The sequence below is a fragment of the Pleurodeles waltl genome, chromosome 1_2 (assembly GCF_031143425.1).
Source record: "Pleurodeles waltl isolate 20211129_DDA chromosome 1_2, aPleWal1.hap1.20221129, whole genome shotgun sequence".
Taxonomy (NCBI): Eukaryota; Metazoa; Chordata; class Amphibia; order Caudata; family Salamandridae; genus Pleurodeles; species Pleurodeles waltl.
The window spans coordinates 691,906,896-691,928,870 of NC_090437.1; the positions used below are offsets into that span (position 1 = coordinate 691,906,896).

General features: G+C 46.4%; 1 protein-coding gene across 3 annotated transcripts in view; it reads right to left on the reverse strand.

Moving 5' to 3' along the window:
- LRBA (LPS responsive beige-like anchor protein) overlaps nucleotides 1-21,975 on the reverse strand; it is a 1,864,610-nt gene that overhangs the window by 1,269,544 nt on the left and 573,091 nt on the right. For all 3 annotated transcript variants that reach the window (XM_069242641.1, XM_069242642.1, XM_069242640.1), the window contains exon 32: nucleotides 3,005-3,083. In XM_069242641.1, the coding sequence (XP_069098742.1) occupies nucleotides 3,005-3,083 (79 nt within the window). The remainder of the gene's footprint in view (nucleotides 1-3,004; nucleotides 3,084-21,975) is intronic.

Genomic DNA, 21,975 nt, shown 5'->3' on the forward strand with positions numbered 1-21,975 from the left:
AAAGTTGGGGCAGAGCCACACACCACCACCTACCTGTTTTTGAGTTTCCAGATACAGTTTGATGCAGTCGCATAACAAAACTTGAGGAGGCCCCCCTGCAAAGTACATATATTGGTGGGGGTGGACACAGTCGGGCACTCTCAGACCAAAGGACCTCACCCACGCACTGTGTACTGTGCCAATACAGCCCCAGGAGCTCGGGCCTCCCCGCACTGCAGGGGCTGCGGTAGCTAGTTACACCAGTGGTCTGATGCCTGGGAAAATATTAACCAGGTGAAGAATCTGCTGGTAGAAGTATACATTTGAAAGTAGTCTATGTTGAATTTGTGGCCCCACTAGAGCCTCAAATTCTATCCAAAATGGTCTGAGAGTGGCAATCAGGGAAATCGAAGCATGCAAGTTCATGTTTTTATCGGTCACACTTGGTTGGGTGCTTTATCCCCTCTTTTTCTGTTCAGCTTATGACTTTTCTGTATGTTCAAATTCCATCAGCAGAGCAAGCCTAGAAGACACAACTGGGCAGGACTCTAATCAGATACTTGGTTTTCATGGTACCGCTGAACTTGCGCTTGCAGGAATAAGCTCAGAGTGGGACAAACCTGGACAGTGACGTCTTTGTCCGGTTGACTTGTCACTCAAATCCTGGACCTCCAGAAAGGAAACGTTATTCTAAGCTCCAGCTTTCTCCAAAGTCCAATATCTTCCTTCCTCATAATTCAGAAGCCTCCAAATGTCCAGGGAAAGCTCCTTGGACATCCAATAACAGGTTAATGTGTGGAAAACGTTTTTCTTCACAAGACCACAGTCAAAAGTCCAATTAGCACTGGTCTTGCTGATTCTCTACAAGTAAGATGCAGTTCTCTAGCGTCCTTTGTTTCTTCATGCTGTTCTAATTAGAAAATAAAAGGAAGCAGGTTTCTCACAGTAAGATCCCATCACTCTTAGCCATGTGGCTAGCTTTCCTAGCCCTCAGGAAAGCCTTTGTAGCCTTCAAGGCAATCGGTCTGAGGAGAATACTTTCTTTTCTTGGTCTTTCCAATTTCCTATCCTTGGCGGCACTGAGAAAATCACGACTGAATTTTTGGCTGAGGGGCTTACACAGCTTGGCTTAACAGAACTCAGGGAGTCCTTAATGAAGCAAATTTACAAGCAGAAGGGTGAAGCTACCCATTGAATTTGCAAGCAGGAAGTCTTCTCTCATACAGCTGATTAGTGCCCTCACTAAATGTACTAAGTGCTTGCATTGTTGTCCATAAGCTTTGGAATCTCCCACCAGACAGTTGATTGTAACCAAAGAAAGTGAAATAGATACTACAAGAAAAACAGTAACAGTATTAACCACTGCAGCTAATGTAAAGTAAGCCTCAAGGGAGCGGTTCATGACTTAGGAAAAACTATGTCTGAGAAGGTATCAACTCATTTGCTTTTATATATCATCCAGAATTCTGAAAACAGACTCTGAGGAAGGAGGTTATCACCTTATAAATCACCATCTTCGTTGTTTAGAAATCAAATATCGGACTCACAATCAAAATCCTTGAAATAGTGAAAACACAGATTTGAAACTTTGCAAGAAGAAACTTCCTTGTTAATCAACACACATCATTCCCTTTGTGGTTCATTCGTTAATTCTGCAAAAAGGTACATACATGCATTGAAGATGTGAAAAGTTAATGGGGTGAAGATGCAGAGGAGACTGGGCAGAAAAGAGGTGAAAACCCCCAGTTTGATCTTTGAATTTGAGGTATCAGAGTGTTATGGAAGCACTTACAATCCCAAACATACCCTACTAGAAGGCTGTACCCGTTTTGTGCAAGAAGAGTTGGAAACGGGTACTTGTTGGACCTTGGGTAGAATGGGTAAAGGTTCTTCTAAATAGGCAGAAAACCTCTGCTGACCCAGGGAAAACCTGATGGTTGCACTATTTAGAGCCAGAACCAAACCCAAAATTCAAAGAGGACAAAGATTATAACAACATTCTCTACTGCTGCTTCTTTTTTTTATGCATCAGGAACATCCTGTTTCCTGTAAAAGGAGAAGAGCAACCATGCTTGGACATACCCTTGGACTTAGCAACAGCTGGAATCTCTACTTGGTCACTCTAATGTTGGCTTTAGGGCACATCTTTAGGCAAAATCATAAAACAATCAGTGTTGTACTTTGCCTTAGGCACCCCAATCCTCGTTTAAAGCCAACCTGTTGCTCCTGTATTCAGTGATAGTTTTCCCCAAAGTTCCAAACATAATGACTGCATGAAAAGTAGTGATAAGCTGACAAAACCCATAACTAAAGGTCTGAAGGCGTTACAACTCTAGTAATGAGCATCTGTATTCGGTGAGAAAAAATAACGAACATTATGGGCAGCATCTTTTTGAAACAAAGGTGTCATTTGAAGAAGGGATGTCTATGTGGCCACTGGAACAAAGCCACTCTGTCGCAAGTAAATGTTTATCTGGGAATACTCAACTTTTTGAGATCCAGTCAGATTACCAGAAATATTTTTAATGAATATTACTTTGTGGAAGGGGACAGTCATCACTTAAGATGTTTGTGTAATGAGAGGAGAAGAACTAAAGAGGATTAGGTAAGAGGGCAGGTAATAAAGCTGAAAGGACTTTTGCGTTAAGGTCACACAATGAAAATTGAATACAGGAAAAGGTCTTATCCAAGAGTTCACAAAAACACACTTGTTAAGGTCAAACAGCAGTGTAGTGGTACGCCGGAATATGTCCATTTATCAGAAATTTAAAAAGGTCCATAGCACATACAGAAGCTCTCAGCGTAGATACGGTCTTCCTCCACCCAAGTAATAGCCCATGGAGAATTAAGGCAAATATAGAATAGACCAAACTGTCAAAACACTAACATACATATGTGTACACTTTTAGCTTAGTAGGCATTTCTCAAAAGACAAAACTCTATAAAGTTTTTAATGATGCCCCACGGCAGACAAAGGTGCAGAATATGCAATAGGGTCTAGACAGTCAACACATGCAATAATTACCTCATATTTGACGCAGAATCTTCAGGCACTGTAGAAACAGTTGGAACAGATGGCAATTTTGCATTAGAAGAGCCGCTGCCTAAAAAAATATAAAAGACACATTTGCATGCATAGATTACCAAGACAGCCAAACCTGCATACCTCAGATTTTTCACACTCAATGTGATGTACTGTTCATTGTTTTCAAATAAATGGAGATGGAAGGAAATGTGATTAGTCATTTACCTGAACAGTTAATTATTATTTTAGTATGTATGTAATTGACTTTTGCTGTGTTTTTCTACAGCAGTTCATTGCTTCAGCATTGGAACAGGTATTTTAAGACTAATGTTTCTCAAGGCATGAGTGAATGTGTTACAGGGCCAGTAGGTAACCACAAAGGTATTAAAGTAGATTAACCATTGCTCTTTCTGGCTGCAATTTAATTTCCAATTCGGTTTGCTTCCACACCAAGATACTATTGCATGACTAACCCAGAGTAAACTTTTTGCAAAAAAAAAAGTATTTTGTGCCCTCTTCTACATATAAATAGTTTTATTAGCATTTCCGGTAAGAACATTCCTATGTCACTGAACAAATTTACAACAGCATATATGTTATTGGCCTTTTGTGAAGCAATAATACTTTGTATGAAATCTACTCACCTCCTTGATTATATTTTTTAATCCTGAGTTGTTTAGATGTGTGGCTATATGTTTTATTGTTGTGCAGCAGATTATAAGATCTAGGTGTTCAATCTCTACACTGAGTTTCTGTTCAGTCACTATACTGAGTTTGAGATACAGATCACACTTCATTTGAGCAACTCTCCTGAAAGATATTAGATAACTCCCTTCGGTGGCACAGACACTTTCGATCCACCAGCAGTTCCCAACTCGGTTCCTCTGTATCACTCAAACCATATATAATTTAGCTGTCCACTAGTCTTTTGAATGCAACAGTGCGGAAAGTGTTTCAACAGTCCCAGTACAGCATATTCATCTCTCTTTTTGAGCTAACACTATCCACAGTGTCAAAAACACCAGCCGAATTTATATGATATAACCCTTTCCTGGTGATACACAGGGGTGACCCCTCCACAAGAGCTGCGGAGCATCGCCCGCTAAGAAAAATGCCCCCGGACAGAAAAATAGCATGGTAATAAACTTTATTTTAACCATTGTATTTTTCAGTGCCCCGTCCTGAACTGAGTGTCAGGACGGGGCAGGGCAATTGCTGCTGAGTAGCAGCAGGGTGCTGTGCACTTGTTTAAAGTGCACATGTCCCTTTGGCTGGCCGTCTTGCGATGGCCAGCCTGACATGCGCACTTTAAACATCTCTAACCCACTTGTCTTAAGACAGATGGGTCAGAGTAGGCACTGGTCCCTGAGCTCTGGTAAGGGTTGAGAGAGCCCACTCCCACCACTCCTGATGCTGCTTTCATGCTAGTTACTAGCATGAAAGCAGAGCCAGAATTGGTTAGTGCAGTTTCCTGGGCCCTGTCTTGTGTTGGACCCAGGAGAGAAGAAGAGACGTTAAGAGGAGGACATCCATACGTCCATCCAAAGGTAAGTGCCGTTAAAAAAATATATATATATTATCGTACCCTCCTCTCGCCCCTCCCCCCACAATTGTAAAAAAAACAACAACAACAAAAAAGCCAGCCGCCGCTGGTGATATGGACATAATATTGTGTCTTCAGAATTATACACCAGCCTTCTTTTTTGGCGTTTTCTGTCTAATATATCACCACTTTGGAAGAACAGTGTATATGCTCTTCTCCAAAACACCACTGCCTTTTAGAACAATTGATAGATGTCATCCCTGGCATACTAATATACTTTTACAGATTTTACTAGCTCTAACTCGGAGACTATGATAAATTCTTACCACTAAGGGCTACTTTGTTAGACATATGCTCCACTCACGTCATCATTTAAATCACTTCCTACTCTCTTGGCCATGTAAGGTTGAAAGTCTCCAGCCAGACTGTGCAGTTTGCGTCCCCACCATTTAAAAAACGTTTTACTCATGGAAAGGCCTTCATTAGGGATGCACTTCTTAAGGCAAACAACACTCTCCTCTCCATAATTGTCAATATATTTTTGTAGAAAAACTCTTAAAGATAAGACAGTATATGGAGATAGTGTTGGGATGAAGCTGTACAAAACTCTTCTTGAGGATCTGCCAAGGCATTCTTCTGCCCACAAATAGCACCAGGCTTGCGTATTCTCTCCTTCTCGTATTTTCAGTCAGATAAAGAATATCCTCTACCCCTACTTAAACATTGCTGTAGAACAGTAGTTCTTAACCTTTTGACTTTTATGTACCTCCCTTTAATCATTACTGAAATTCGGAGACCCCCCAAGGAGTCAATACTGAAGTCCTTGGACCCCCACTGAGTCAGTATTTGAATACAGGGACCCCCAGACTCAGCAGTTCCAATTATCTGAAACACAAAACAATAAACTAACGTATGGAAACACGCATTCATGAAACAAATACACATTTTGCTTCTTTATCTTCATACACTTTAGTTATCTATAGATGTTATATTTTGTCATTTTAGAAGCTTTCACGGACCCCTAGTGTTAAATTTATTAATTTCAATGTAAGCATGTACATCAAACTTAATTCAACAAAATAACATTGCATCCATCCCCCACCCCACCACGCAGCCATCTGTGTAAGTATGTGCAAATTTAGTGACCATTTCACGACAATGTGCTGTTTGTAAATGGCAGTGTGCATTACCATACAATGCTTTAGATGCATTAAAAAGAACTGCCCGCCTCATGTCCATTAAAGCTAAGAGGGTCACGAAAGACTATTGTTCTAAAAATTGGGTTGTGGTCCTAAAAACTTTGAGATGCACTGCTGTAGAGGCATTCAGGCATGTTAATGCAAAGTACTGGTATTTGTGATGCAACCAGACTGAGGACAAAAAATAAGCTTGTAAATCTACAAAAGATACAATATTGGAAAGGAGTGATATACAAGCGTTCTGCAATGTCATCCAGTATGGTCTCTGTAACTTCGCTAGCACTGCTAATAACAGCTTCTAATATTTGCCTAGCACTTCGTCGTGCTTGTAATTGTGAGGTTTGTTTACCTTGGCGTTTCCACATATTTCTTGATGTATAAGAGATTCTTGTTCACAACAGACTGAGAATCTACTTGGGAAGGGTAGGCTGGGAAAATGAAGGAAGTGGGATGTAGATGGCAAATGCATACTTTTTAAAACACGTTTGGACATATGAAATTACAAACCTGGATTTGTTTTAATGGCCTGTGGATACCTATACATCTTTAGCCAGTTTTAACCTCTTAGCTGCTGGGCCTTTTCCCCCCCAGTGCTGAGCCCTTTTTTGGCTATTTGGGGTAGTTCGCGCTTAGGGCTTCATAACTTTTTGTCCACATAAGCTAACCACGCCAAATTTGCGTCCTTTTTTTCCAACATCCTAGGGATTCTAATGGTACCCAGAGTTGGTGGTTTCCCCTGGAGGAGACCAAGAAAATAGCCAAAATACAGTGAAAATTTTGTTTTTTCCAAAAAAATGGGAAAAAAGGGCTGCCGAAGAAGGCTTGTGGTTTTTTCCCTGAAAATGCCATCAACCAAGGGTTTCTGGTGCTGAAATCACTATCTTCCCACCTTTCAGGAACGGGCAGACTTGAATCAGAAAACCGAATTTTTCAACACAAATTTGGCATTTTACTGGGACATACCCCATTTCTACTATATTTGGTGCTTTCAGCCTCCTTCCAGTTAGTGACAGGAATGGGTGTGAAACCAATGCTGGATCCCGGAATGCTAAACATTTCTGAAAACTAGACAAAATTCTGAATTCAGCAAGGGGTCATTTGTGTAGATCCTACAAGGTTTTCCTACAGAAAATAACAGCTGAAATAAAAAAATATTGAAATTGAGCTGAAAACAACAGCCATTTTTCTTTATGTTTTACTCTGTAACTTTTTCCTGCGATGTCAGATTTCTGAAAGCAATATACCGTTTTGTCTGCTGGACTCTTCTGGTTGCGGGGATATAAAGGGCTTGTAGGTTCATCAAGAACCCTAGGTACCCAGAGCCAATAAATAAGCTGCACCCTGCAGTTGGTTTTCATTCTATACTGGGTATACAGCAATTCATTTGCTGAAATATGAAGAGTGAAAAAGAGGTATCAAGAAAACCTTTGCATTTCCAAAATGGGATCAAGATAAGGTTTTGAGGAGCAGTGGTTATTTGCACATCGCTGAATTCCGAGGTGCCCATACTAGCATGTGAATTGCAGGGCATTTCTCAAATAGACGTCTTTTTTACACACTCTCTTATATTTGGAAGGAAAAAATGTAGAGAAAGATAAGGGGCAATAACACTTGTTTTGCTATTCTGTGTTCCCCCAAGTCTCCCCATAAAAATGATACCTCACTTGTGTGGGTAGGCCTAGTGCCCGCGACAGGAAATGCCCCAAAACACAACATGGACACATCCTATTTTTTTTATAGAAAACACAGCTGTTTTTTCCAAAGTGCCTACCTGTAGATTTTGGCCTCTAGCTCAGCCGGCACATAGGGAAACCTACCAAACCTGTGCATTTCTGAAAACTAGAGACCTAGGGGAATCCAAGGAGGGGTGACTTGCGGGGCTCGGACCAGGTTCTGTTACCCAGAATCCTTTGCAAACCTCAAAAAGTGGCTAAAAAAACAAGTTTTCCTCAGATTTCGGTGACAGAAAGTTCTGGAATCTGAGAGGAGCCACAAATTTCCTTCCACCCGGCGTTCCCCCAAGTCTCCCGATAAAAATGATACCTCACTTGTGTGGGTAGGCCTAGCGCCCGCGACAGGAAACGCCCCAAAGCGCAACGTGGACACATCAAAATTTTTGGAAGAAAACAGAGGTGTTTTTTGAGAAGTGCCTACCTGTAGATTTTGGCCTCTAGCTCAGCCGGCACCTAGGGAAACCTACCAAACCTGTGCATTTCTGAAAACGAGAGACCTAGGGCAATACAAGGAGGGGTGACTCGCGGGGCTCGGACCAGGTTCTGTTACCCAGAATCCTTTGCAAACCTCAAAAAGTGGCCAAAAAAACAAGTTTTCCTCACATTTCGGTGACAGAAAGTTCTGGAATCTGAGAGGAGCCACAAATTTCCTTCCACCCGGCGTTCCCCTAAGTCTCCCGATAAAAATGATACCTCACTTGTGTGGGTAGGCCTAGCGCCCGCGACAGGAAATGCCCCAAAACAGAACATGGACACATCACATTTTTTCATAGAAAACAGTGCCTACCTGTGGATTTTGGCCTCTAGCTCAGCCGGCACCTGGGGAAACCTAGCAAACCAGCACATTTTTGTAAACTAGAAACCCAGGGGAATCCAAGATGAGGTGACTTGTGGGGCTCGGACCAGGTTCTGTTACCCAGAATCCTTTGCAAACCTCAAAATGTGGCTAAAATACCACGTTTTCCACACATTTCGGTGACAGAAAGTTCTGGAATCTGAGGGGAGCCACAAATTTCCTTCCACCCAGCGTTCCCCCAAGTCTCCCGATAAATATGATACCTCACTTGTGTGGTTAGGCCTGGTGCCTGCGACAGGAATAGATCACACAACGGTCAATGTTGGTCCTTACGTGAGGCAGCTGTTGACCCTGGGGTGATCCATTCCTGACACAGGCACTAGGTGTAGGCACTCAAGTGGGGTAGTGTTTTTATCAGGACAGGTGAGGAGTCACTGGGTGGTAGGAATGTTGTGGATCCCAGCATATTCCTGTAGTTTGTGTGACAGAAATGCGAGAAAAATAGAGTTTTTTCTCAACATTTCAGCTTTGCAGGGTATTCTGCGTAAGAAAACTTTGGGGAATCCACACAAGTCACACCTCTGTGGACTCCCCCGAATGTCTAGTTTCCAGAAATGTTTGGGTTTAGTGTGTTTCTCTATATGGCCGCCGAATCCAGGACCAAAAACACAGGTGCCTGCCTTACAAAACCAGTTTGTTTTGCCATAGACAATTTTGATGTCTCCACAATATGATTTGGGTGGTGGAATTTGGGGCTGAACTAAATTGGTGAGCTCCCAAGAGAGCACTCTCTCTCTGCTTGCCGCCGCATTCACCTGCTCTCTGGGTTGGCCTAACCCACTATTACCCAGTTGCACGAACAGCTTGCGAAGGGACAGCAGGACTGTCCTCATCACCTCCCTCATAATGTACTGGAAGAGGAGTTTTCGAATGGGACTCCTCTGACTGAAAAATCACTCCCAGAGTCTGCGCCATTGTCCTATCCCTCAGATGCTGTCTCAGTATCTGATGTCTCAGTCTCTGATCCTATGTCAGAGCGGTCCTCTATAACCCGAGTGCAGGCAGCAGTCATCCATCAAGATGCCATCTCTGCTATTGGCTAAACTGTTGCTCTAAAACACTAGCCTACGTAGACAGTCACAAAATCGATGGTGTGTGTGAGATACGTGCAACAGTAGAGGCCACCTTACCTGCGCTTCTTCCCTCAATCAGCACGTACTTTCAAGACACTCAAAAAACACCTTGTCACATACCATTCGTCACAGTCTTTAGCACCTCCTGCGCACAGTCCAACAATCATTATTGGTGCTCCCACTCCCTCCTCCTCGGATTCCCTCATTACCACCCAGCAAAAGTGCCCTTCATCTCTCCATAGACTTTACTAATGTACTCAGCTATTTACATAAAATACAGATGTGCTCTTTGCAGTAGGCATATAAACCTTCTGCGCTTCTTTATGGCACTAAAACTGCCACTAGACAAGTCGGACCCTTTTCCCCCCAGGGAAACCACACACATATTGACAAAAGTGATGTATATATGACAGCCAACCACCTGAAACTCAACTCAAGCAAAACCGAAATAATCCTCTTTGGCCCTCACCAAAAAAACCTGGGACCCCCCATGGTGGCCCACCACGCGAGGCCCTGCACCCACCCCCGCCAACTACGCACGCAACCTCAGCATCATCCTAGACTCCTCCCTCTCTATGACCCAACAAATCAACGCTCTTACCTCCTCATGCTTCAACAAACTCCGTATACTGAAAAACATTAAAATGGATCCCCACAGAGACCAGAAAAACTGTCACTCACGCACTCATCAGCAGCAGACTTGATTACAGAAACGCCCTCTACGCCGGCACCACTCTAAAACTCAAGTGCAAACTACACGCATCCAGAACTCAGCAGCACGACTCATCCTCGACCTCCACCGACACGAACACATCTCTCCACACCTCAAATCCCTCCACTGGCTCCCCATTGACAAAAGGATCACCTTCAAGATCCTCATCCTCACACACAAATCACTCCACAACACAGGCCCTGCCTACCTCAACGAGAGTCACCTTCCACACCCCCACACGAAACGTCCGTTCAGCTGACCTCTCTCTCGCCTCTGACCCCCGCATCAAACACACCACCACCGGGGGCAGATCCTTCTCCTACATTGCACCCAAAACATGGAACGCACTCACAACCCACATTCGCAAGACCCAAAACCTACTTCTTTTCAGGAAGGGCCTCAAAACCTGGCTTTTTGAACAGTGAACCTCCTAGCCCCTTTCCCTCCCCCCCGTCCCCCGCCCAGCGCCTTGAGACCCTCACAGGTGAGTAGCGCGCTTTATAAATCTCTTTGATACAGATCTACCTATATATATATATATAAATATATATCTACATAGATATATCTATAGATATATCCATGTACCTAGACATATCTATCTACATAGATATATATATATAGATATATACATATATTTTTTTTTAGTTGTTGTATGGTTTCCTGTTGTATGGCGATCGCGCCCCCCCCCCCCCTCCCCAGGGGGCACCTACCTTTTTATTTTTTTAGGAAAATTATCCGGGGGGGGGGCGGCCCGTTTTCCGGGGGGGGGGGCTGCCCCCAAAAAATGAAATCCCTGGTGTCTAGTGGGGTTTCCTGGCCCCCGATCGCAGCTGTGCTGCGATCGGGGGCCAGGAAACCATTTCAGAAGGCCTCATAAGAAAGGGGAGACTCTCCCCTTTCTTACGAGGCCTTTTCAAAATGTTTCCTGACCCCCCCGATCGCAGCTGTGCTGCGATCGGGGGAGCCAGGAAACCTGAAAGTGTTTCCTGGCCCCCGATCGCAGCTGTGCTGCGATCGGGGGCCAGGAAACACTTTCAGGAAGGCCTCGTAAGAAAGGGGAGACTCTCCCCTTTCTTACGAGGCCTTCCCGAACGTGAAAAAGGCCGTTTTCCCCATAAAAGCAGGAAGCGGCCGCAAGGCTGCTTCCTGCTTTCATGGGGAAAACACCTTTGCAACGTCAGCGCGCCTCGCGGCGCGCTGACGTCACAAAGGGGCGGGTGGGGGGCGGGGGGAGACACGGTAGCTTCCGTGTCTCCCGGGGGGGGGGGGGGAAAAATAAAAAATAAATCCTCGGGTGCGACACACCCGAGGATTTATTAATGCCCTTCCTGGTGTCGGCCACTGGTCGTGACCCGCACCAGGGAGGGTGTGTGGGCGTCGGCCAGTGGCCGACGCCCGCATTTAACGGGTTAAAGGAAATGCTATGAGAAATGCAATATTTTTTCAGCATTTTCTTGGGAATGGTGAATCTAAAACATCACTGGAGAGGTTGAAGTATGCCTAAGATACAATGAAAGTACTGGAATATTTAATCAGTGCCCTTTTAGAAACTATTATTTTTTACACACACCAAATCTATCGGCCACCACTGCTTCACAGGTCCAAGTTGTATTTTTTCTAGTCTGGTCTCAGAGAGGTTACTTTTGACAAGGTCCAATGGGAAGGGTGATGTGAGCGGGACATGGATCTGCCTCTGAACAGCCACGGGTGGCTCCTCCGCAATGGCGGAGAAGCGCTGCCCACCAGGCTAAGAGCCAGCAGCTGTAAAATTAAACAATATTTCATTACCGTTTTATTATACAGCTGCTGGCTCAGCCAGCAGCATGTGCGGTGAGGGGCTGGGCCATGGGAGGGGGAAGAGTCGAGAGGGAGTGGAGTCCGTGCACTAAGTGGGCATGTGATTTTGGGCAGCCGTCTCAGGCTGGCCAAACACACATGCGCACTTAGGTTTCTCGAACCCAGCTGTTTTACAAAGCCGGGTTGGAGAAACTGCACAGGCTCCAGTGCGCTGTCTAAGCGGCAGACCAAGCCGCTCAGACCAATCCTGGTGCTGCTCTCATGCTAGGGAATGCGGGAACACCCCCTCTTTGAGATTTGCAGCGGCCGGTGCAGCAGGATTTCTGCTTTCTCAGGGTGGATGCTAAGACATTTTTTTGTATCCAATTCTAGACAATTTGGTGGTTATTTGTTCTTGTATCCCAGACTTCTCCAACCTGAGATAGATCTATATTATATATATATATATATATATGTATATATATATATAAAACATATGAATAGAAGTGATATTTGATGTTTAATTTCCAGATGTCCGCCATTAGTGACACAAACATACCGTAAAAGGTTTGGTGAAAAAAACAGCTTTTGAGGGACCCAAAAGCCATTGAAGCTAGGGTCAGAGCAGACACATCCCAGTTGATGGTTGACAACAAATCTAATGAAGTCCAGCTAGCCTTCTTCATGGGGTATTCAGTGGTTTATAAGCACAGGATTGTGAATGGTGTTGAATGTTGCAGACAATAGAAGTAACAGAGGGAATGTCTGCACCGTATTTCAAGTGCTGAGTAACTGTAAATGATGCTTTTAGACCCACTACTAGGGATATTTTTGACAAGCACTTTATAACAGTCTAAATGAATAGGAAAAATCTCTGAAAATTTCTTGACACATTGGTATGGCAAGCAAAACAAGGCTGTTACAAACACAGTTTGCAGAAAACAAGTCTGCATCTATTTTTGGAGTTTATTACCTTATAGGCCTTAGGTAACAGACATAAATGTGGACGTTTATCATTTCTTCTTCAAGAAAATACCCCTAAAACAGTACACTCATGCACTTAATCTTGCAAAATGGTCACGCGCTGAAAAGCACTAGCCTTGAACATTAATCTCTAGCATCTAATGTACAATCTTTTCATTGGCATGTGAAAATAAGCACCCTCTAGTTCATCCTGAGACAGTGAATCTTGAGGGGAAAATGGCCTGAATTACACGGTTGACAGAACACTTGCTGGATTCAAAACCCATAATAAAATATTCAATCTATTTAAATCTAGTCTCTATTGTAAATTTCTGAAAAAGCACTGAAGCAAAAATGTCCACAAGTTATGTTCAATTTTCACAGCCCTGTAATATTTGAAGTGTACAAGCAGGATTATTATAAACTTTTAAAAACAACGAATGGGACTGTACAAAAATGTTTTTTTTTTTTTAAATCTCACCCAATCACTTTTCTTAAGAGGAGTGGATAGCCAAAAGTTGAACTGTCTATTTGAATGGAGTACCGGAAACGAAATCAATGTAATAAAGTGAATATATACTTTGTCACTGAGCTGGTGATAGATAGAAGCATTCAACTTTCAAATACTGATTCGAGACAAAATAACCACAAATATTCTTGACATAAATGAAAGTTTAACAACTGCCCCACTCTAGTACATGCATGGTAGTGTTCAAATCATCATCTGGGATGGTTGAAGGGTGGGGGAGGGGCTAAGAATGCAACTATATAATAATATCATCTGTTTAGGGTTCTTTCACAGTTATAAAGCACACTTCCATTGATATAAAGTGCTTTAGTCCTTATTTAAGCGAAAGAAGTCTATCATTCCATGCTGCACAACTTGTGTAGTGTTCTAGGTTTTGGGGTTATGTCTAGAAAATAGTTATTTAAGTGCTGTTACTTTCCGAATAACTGTGTTTCAAAGAACTAGTCACTTACCTTCGGTAATGTTCTTTCTGGTAGATACTCTGTAATCTCAGATATTTCTCACCTTTGGAATATCCCCAGGTGCCAGATTGGATCTGGAAGATTTTTCAGCACAGCCGCTGTTTGACAATAAGTAGCACTGTATGACTCTGTGTCAACTCAACTCCATCCTGAAAGGGACAGACAATGTCAGTTTCTTTTGACAAATTGTCCAAGTCTTCAGATACGAAGCTCAAAAGTAATCAATTGCGCCAGTATTCAGATCTCTAATGTGGATCTTTTTTGGATGGCAAAGAGGTCATTCCAGAGAATGAGGAGGAGTTAGGGCAATGTGTAATCTGCAATTAGATACTGATAGCCTTAGATTCCTCACCTGCAGAACTGATACACAGACCAACCACATCAGGAGTCAGTGCTTTGGTAAGGTCTCTGATCAAAAAGTCCTGCAGGTTAAAATGCCCTTTCTGTCATACGTGGTAGAATGGGCACTCAACTTTTTTGGAACTGCTTCTTCTCCATTGCATAGCAGATTTTAATACAGAGGACTATCCATTTGGACAAAGCCAGATTCTGCATTGCTTTAAATTTCTTTGCCAGAGAGAACCCCACAAAAAGCTGATCATCCATCCAGTGGTCTTTGGTGTGATCGATCTAAAAAGTGAGCACTCTTTTAGAGTCCAAAAAATTTAGTCTTTACTCTTCTTTCGAGGGGCAAACAACATTGCTAGTGATGGGTTGCCCAATGTGGAATGAAGTCGCAACGTTTGGAAGAAATGCCTCTCTGGTCTTCAGAACCAGCTTGTCTGGGAAGGTGGTGGTGAAAGGTGACTGGACTGACAGAGCTTGAAGTTCACTCATGCAATGTGCTGACGTTATGGCAATGAAAAGAATCATTTTCAGAGTCAGTAGACGTAGAGGACAGCTATGTAACGGCTCAAAGAGAGTCCAAATAAGTAAAGACCGAATTAAGATTCCACTGTAGCATCACAAAAGATTTAGTGGGAAACATGTGGACCAAACTTCGAGAAAATGCATCACAAGAGGTGAATGGACCAAGGACGGCTGGTCAGGTAAGTGCAAAAAGGCTGAGAGGGTTGGCAAGTGACCTTTAACAGTGCCCACTACTAAGTCCTTGCTGGGCCAGAGACACAACAAACAGTAACACATTTGACCATTTGGTCTGCATCAGGCCTGTGTTACAGCAACTTGTGCCAGCATTAACTGTAGACAAATTTCACAGGGTAATGCTTGGTCACCACAATGACATCCACTGCTTCAGGAGGTAGATGGAATGCACACGCTGACGTGTAGGTTGCGCAGTCTGGGGAGCAAGACCCTTCCCTGCTGCTGTGACAGAAAATACTCCCAAAGCAGCAGGTGGATCGGGCGTGGCCTGCTGAGCAGCGAGATGGCCGCTCTTTGAGTGAGCTCCGCCGGCCGGATAGCAATCCTTTAATTATCCTGCACTCGGGGGAGAGCCGCAGCCGCCAGGACCAGTAAAAAGTTTGCGGGTGGCGGTGGGGCACAGGCGGAGATACGAGAGGCTTATGCCCTAATGCCTACGAGGAACTGGGGACCGCGCGGCCTGCGGGCGGACCCGTCGGAGGCACCTTCTGGAGCGCGCTGTTGGGAGCGCTGAGACTCGGACCCGGGGGCGCGCACTGGCGGTGGGACCCGAGTGAGGGCAGCGCCGGGACGTTGTGGATCCCGGCATAAATAACAGCTGACCGGGTGACCCTGCGGGTGCCGGGGTGCTGGTGCGACCCCCGGGCGGCCTAGGAGTGGGGATCTTGGAGCCGGGCGGCGGCCCAGGGGACGGGGCGCTGCCCGCCGGCGCGGACGACACTGGCAGGAACAAGGAACCCCTAAAACAAAAAGTTGCATGAGCGACACCAGGGCTGCGCTCCGTCTTATGGGGGCGGCCCGCTGGACACCGGCGTTGTGCCTGCGGCGGGAGCAGAGGCGGTGGAGTCTGGAGGTGGCGGCCGACATTTAGGAGCCAAAACACAGGCCGCAGAGTGTGACGGTGCGTGTGCTCGTGTGCGGTTGGGCATCGACGCAGGACCTCTGATGCCGTGGGCGCACGGGTGAAGACAACTGTGGCACCGGTGGTGGTGGTAGTGCCTGTACTACCCGGGCGACGCGGGTGGCGTGCTCCAGGGACGCAGAGGTGAGGAGACAGGGATCCTACGAGCAAGCACTGCTGGGCTGGAGGCTGAAGGTGGTCGGTTGGGACGGGCGCTGCTATGGCAGGTCTGGTTGCCTCGTGAGTGCGGAGGGGGCATGAAGGCCTCCCCCCCCATCGGTCTGGGGTCATGGACGACATAGTGGACATTTGATTACATCCTGCAAAGGTTTTGGTCTACCGTGGAGGAACAGTCTAAGGGAACCCAGTGGAGGTGCTGGCGGCGACTAAGTGGCTCATTAGTGAGGAATCAGTCAGCGAAAGCACCGTGTGGGGGGCGGTGGTCCCCGGCTGCTTGGAAGCGGAGGTGGCTGTGGGCCCGGCTGGTGGCTCGCGGCGTGACCCGGTGGATCTCTAGCTGCCATGGGGAAACATGATGCGAAGCAGCCTAAGCTGAACTTTGATAATAAGCGTTCTACACGTCAGGGAGAGTCGGAGCAGGGGCCGCAGGCGGCGAGACCTAGTCGCTGATGATCAAGGTGAAGATTTGCGCACATTGATGCTGGAGATGCGCTCCAGCCTCAGGAATATCGACACTAAAATGGACAATCTTTCCAATCAGTTAGACTCTGTGAAAACACAGGTGACCACACACGAGACGAGGTTGGACACGCTTGAGGCTCGCCAGTCTGAGTGTCACGAGTTTCAAGTGGAAACGAGGGGCCAGCTCCTACACATGGACAAATTGCTGGGAATAATCCAGGCCAAAAATGAAGACTTGGAAGCGCGGTCCCGGCGTAACAATCTACGTATCACGGGGATCCCGGAGACCACTGCCATAAATAAGATGGAAACATACATTTCTGAACTCCTACACGAATTGTTTGACCCTGACCTCTCGGCGATGTTTGCGGTGGAGAGGGCACATAGGTCATTGGGTTGGAGCGCCGCCCCGGCCTATAATTGCGAGAATCCTGAACTACCAAGACCGTGATTTGATTCTTAAACTGGCAAGGCAGAGAGGTTCCATCACGCACAGGGGCAACAGCATCTCCTTTTACCCTGACTTCACCCCGGCTGTGCAGGCTGCCCGCCGGGGGTTTCTGCCTGCTAAGCGACTTCTATTACAGGCGCAGGTCCCATACTCCCTTCTCTACCCGGCTAAATTAAAGGTGTCCTTTGAGGGGTCTGCCCACATGTTTACGGATGCCAAGGAAGCGATGAAGTTTGCCAAACATGTGGGACGCAAATCCGCACAACGCTCAAGAGAGGCTGCGGGGACAATGAATAGCAGGCTCAGTGACAATGAGTAAACGCGGGCCCAATTTACTATATCCTTTGGGAATGTCTCTTACTTAAATGTGACCTTTATTTGCTTGAGGGGGTGATTCATATGGGAAGCCTGTGGTTCGTTTTCCGTCATCTGCTATTCTAGATAGATCTAAATTATAAGGTTTTGAGCGGCGTGGTTCCCCTGCAGATCTTCCGGCCACCCCGTTACATACGGGGAAGTAGCTGGCATCGCCACACCCTCTCGGGAATGTTCCCTTGTTTAGTAAAATATCTTTTTGGGGATAGCATGGGGATGGTTAATCTACGACCCGGTTGGGGGGTTGGAGTGGGTGGGGGGCGGCTGATTGGGGTTGTTATCTTGTTGTTTATTGCCAATATCTATCGTATGCTATTTGTGTGGTGTCTTGAGCGTACAGTAGGGTCACTGTCTACATGCCCTCCTGCACTTTATATGTTGTGTATGAGAAATGTCAAGAGTAGATAAAACCTTGAACTGTCTCACCTGGAATGTTAGGGGGCTCAACGACCACAGGAAGGCTAGGTTGGTACATGCATATTTGGTACGACATGGTGTGGATGTCTGCCTACTGCAGGAAACTCATCTGAACACCGCCCCAGCCCAAAGACTGCGCCACACTAGATGGGGGCATGTTTACTCGGCTATCTACTCCAACTATGCTCAGGGGGTGGCGATACTGATACGACGCGGGTTGGACTGGCGTGAGGGCGATGTTCGGTGTGACCCAGAGGGGCGATATGTTTGGGTACAGGGTGTTATATGTGGTGTTTTGGTAGTATTCGTGGCTGTGTATGGGCCTAATGCTGACTCTTCAGGTTTCTTTCATAAGCTGTGGGGACAAGTGAAAGCCACTGGGTGCGATACAATTATATGGGGAGGCGATTTTAATGCAGTACTTGATGACAGAGTGGATAGGAAGGGAGTGGCTTGTTCATTAAATCCGTTGGCGGGCTCCGCGCTGCGGGATATAATGCTGGATGGCGCGCTGGTTGATGTGTGGCGAGGTAGACATGGGGACCTGAGGGAGGGCACTTGTGTGTCAACTTATAACGGCGCGTGGTCCCGTCTCGACTTCTGGCTAGTGTCGCGAGATGTAGCGTTGTGGACGGCGCAGGCGGAGCACATGCCCCGCACGCTGTCAGACCATGCACCCTGCATGCTGAAGTTGCTACTTCCCGGGGGTCCTTTCCCGGCGTTCTCGTGGCGGCTCCCACCCCAGGCATTACTTGATGCTGCATTCAGAGAGGAAATACGGACTGATATCACTGACTATTTTGAGCACAATGAAGGATCGGTTGACACAGAGGCGACTCTGTGGGAGGCCTTCAAGGTCGTCATTAGAGGCCAGTGTATAGCCCGTCAGGCAGGTGTATTAAGGGCGATACGGGGCACGCTGATGGCGCTGGAAACTGAAATTAAACGACTTGAGCGCACTTTCTTGGAGGCTGGAGAATCAGAGGTGGCGGGGCTGTTAAAAACCAAATTATTGGAATATGAGGAGGAGGCGTGGCGGGAGGTCAAGTTTCTAGGGAAATATGCGGAGGCGAGGCGTTACGGCGAAGGAGGGAGACCGGGTAAGGTCCTAGCAAATATGATTAGACCGCCTCGTCCCGCGACTTATATCCATGAACTGCGTACAGCTGACGGCGAACTGCTTCATGACAGGGAGAACATTGTTGGAGCATTCTCCAAGTTTTATTCTCGGTTATATACCAACACTCATGATACATGTCCAGTGGGGTTGGAGCCTTTCCTAGACTCCATTGCATTGGCATGGCTAAATAATAACCACAGAGAATATATGGACCTCCCGATAGATGCCGGAGAGGTGGCACAAGTCATCAGGAGCCTACCGCCTGACAAGGCACCGGGACCTGATGGTCTGACAACAGCCTTTTATAAGGCATACGCAGATGAGCTGTCGCCCAGGTTGCTGGCGGTATATGAGGAGGCCCTGGAAAGAGGGGTGTTGCCAGCCACTATGCGTGAAGCGCTGATCGTCACGCTGCTGAAGCCAGATAAACCGGCTGACGATCTAAACTCATACCGACCCTTATCTCTGATTAATGTAGATGTGAAAATTTTGGCCAAATTAATTGCGAACCGGGTGCAACCAATGTTGTCGATGATCGCACTCCCTGACCAATCCGGTTTTATACCAGGAAGGGCGACCTCCCATAACCTGCGAACGATCTTCGCTGTATTACATTACCTACACCCCGAGATTAGAGCGGCCGTGGTGTTTTTGGATGCCACTAAGGCCTTTGATACAATTGAATGGCCATATTTATTCTGTGTTTTAGAGAGGATGGGATTCAGTACGTTGCTGATTAGGAAAATCCGCCTGCTCTACACATTGCCTACAGCCAGAGTGCGGGTGAATGGTCTGGTGTCTGAGCCTTTCCCCATCTTACGTGGTACTAGGCAGGGTTGCCCTTTATCCCCGCTGCTATTTGTTATAGCTATGGAGCCGCTGGCAGCGAGGATTGGGCAACATCATACTGCAAGAGGTATAGGATTCAGCTCTAGAAACCTTCTAGTATCACTATACGCGGACGATGTGACCCTTTATCTTACCAATCCTTCGGATAACTTGGACCCCATCTTGCGGGAATTTGTCCGCTTTGAGGGCTTTGCAGGTATCTCCATCAACTGGTCCAAATCAGTTATCTTTCCCCTTACGAACGCCACCACGGAAGTGCACTCTGAATATCCCTTGCGTTGGGAGGCGGGAAAGGTCAAGTATCTGGGGATTTGGATTAGCCGGGACCTTCAGGAGATTTGGGGCCTCAACTTTGGCAGAGCAATGATGTGGCTGAGTGAGAAAGTGAAATTATGGGCTTCCCTGCCCCTGTCACTAACTGGGCGGATTGCACTAACAAAAATGATAGTGTTACCCAAATTCCTTTACCTATTCGTCAATATACCTATATCGCTTACAGCACACTTCTTTGCCACTTTGCGGTCACGCCTGGTGGAGTTGGTGTGGGCAGGTGGACAAGCCAGAGTGGCGTGGGACACGCTGGCACTGCCGCTGCGACGGGGAGGTTTAGGTGCCCCAGATATAAAATTGTACGCCCTCTGTGCGCAGGCTCAGTTCTTGCATTTTTGGACCCACCCGGTCCCTTTTCAGCCTCACGTGGCAATGGAGTGCGATGTGGTGGCGCCCCTTCCAATTGGAGTGGCGATATGTGCTAAGGCAGGGCGTCCCAGAGCAGACGTAGATACGGCTAGGATGCTGCAGTGGGTATGGGAGGAGTTGCGCAAGAGGGCCGGGGTCCCACTGTTGTATGCTCCATCGCTTCCGCTATTGTATAACCCGATGCTGCCTTGTGTGGCTGATGGGATAGCTAGTCATCTGATTGACAAAATGCACCTCCACACATTTGCAGACCTTTTTCCCAATGGTAAGTTTATACCTCCCCCGGCGTCAGAGGAAGGAGGTACGGCGCCTTTTTCTGAACTATTTCTATACCACAGACTACGTGTGGCGTGCCGGACGCTATTCGAAAGTTTCCCTGACGCGCCACCAGTATTTACAGCTTTGGAGGCGGTGGTGAGCTCCCCTTCCCCCCGGAAACTAGTAACCCGTATTTATCGCCATATGCAAAACATGGCACCGGAAGTGACGCCTAAATCTATGCTGTATTGGAATGAGGAGCTCCAGCCTGAGATTACTGAGGAACAGTGGGAGTTCTGTTGTGGGCAGCATGCTGAGCTTTCGCCAAATTACAAGCTGCGTTTAATACATTTTAAGTACTTGCATAGGTTCTATAGAACCCCCATCAGCCTGAGAAAAATGGGGCTTAGAGAGACAGATGAATGTTGGCGATGTGGGTCGGCCTCGGCCTCTTTTCTACATATAGCGTGGTCCTGCCCAAGGTTAAAGGGTTATTGGTCCCAGATCTTTGTATCGGTAAATCAGATAGTGGGCCGCTCGGATGTCCCCTCCCCTCTGCTTGGGCTTCTGGGATATGTCAGGGACACTTCGCCAACAGTGCGCAGGCTACATGCACTACTACTACTGTTTGCTAAGCGACGGGTGGCAATCCATTGGGGTAGGCAGAGGGTACCTATGGTGAAAGATTGGCTGGCTGATGTAACTTACGGACACACGCAGTTAACTACATTCTGGGAGTTAATGCCGGCTGCTTCTAGGCCCCGTGACATCTGGGATCAGTTTGTGAGTTGGGCTAGGGAACATCGGAGCAGGAGGTTGGAGAGTGATGCTCTGAGTGAATGACTCTTGGGAGGGGGGGGGCCGTGGGTGTTACATCGCACTTCTCTCCTTTCACATCATGTGGGTGGTGTCCGTATCGCTAGAGTGTGCCTGGTTGCTAACCCTGTTTTCTTCCGCTGCTGACCTCTCCACATGCTAGAACAGAGGGTTGCGGCCCTCCGATCCCTTGAGCCCAGGCTAGAGGCTTGTAATCTCTATTAATATGGACATGATGACTATTGTAACACGTTCTTTTTTATTCGACACCTAATAGCATATTATATGTAACACACTAATGATGATAACTGGCAAGTTTGTTTGTTGTATTTTTAATATTGTAAAATGCTCAATAAAATTAAAAAAAAAAAAAAGCAGCAGGTGGATCAGAGAACAGGGCTCATACCCAGAAGTTCTGTTTATCACACTCTCCTGCCCCAATCCAGGGCCACTAGGATGACTTGAGCATGGTCATTTTTGAACTCTTGGCAAAA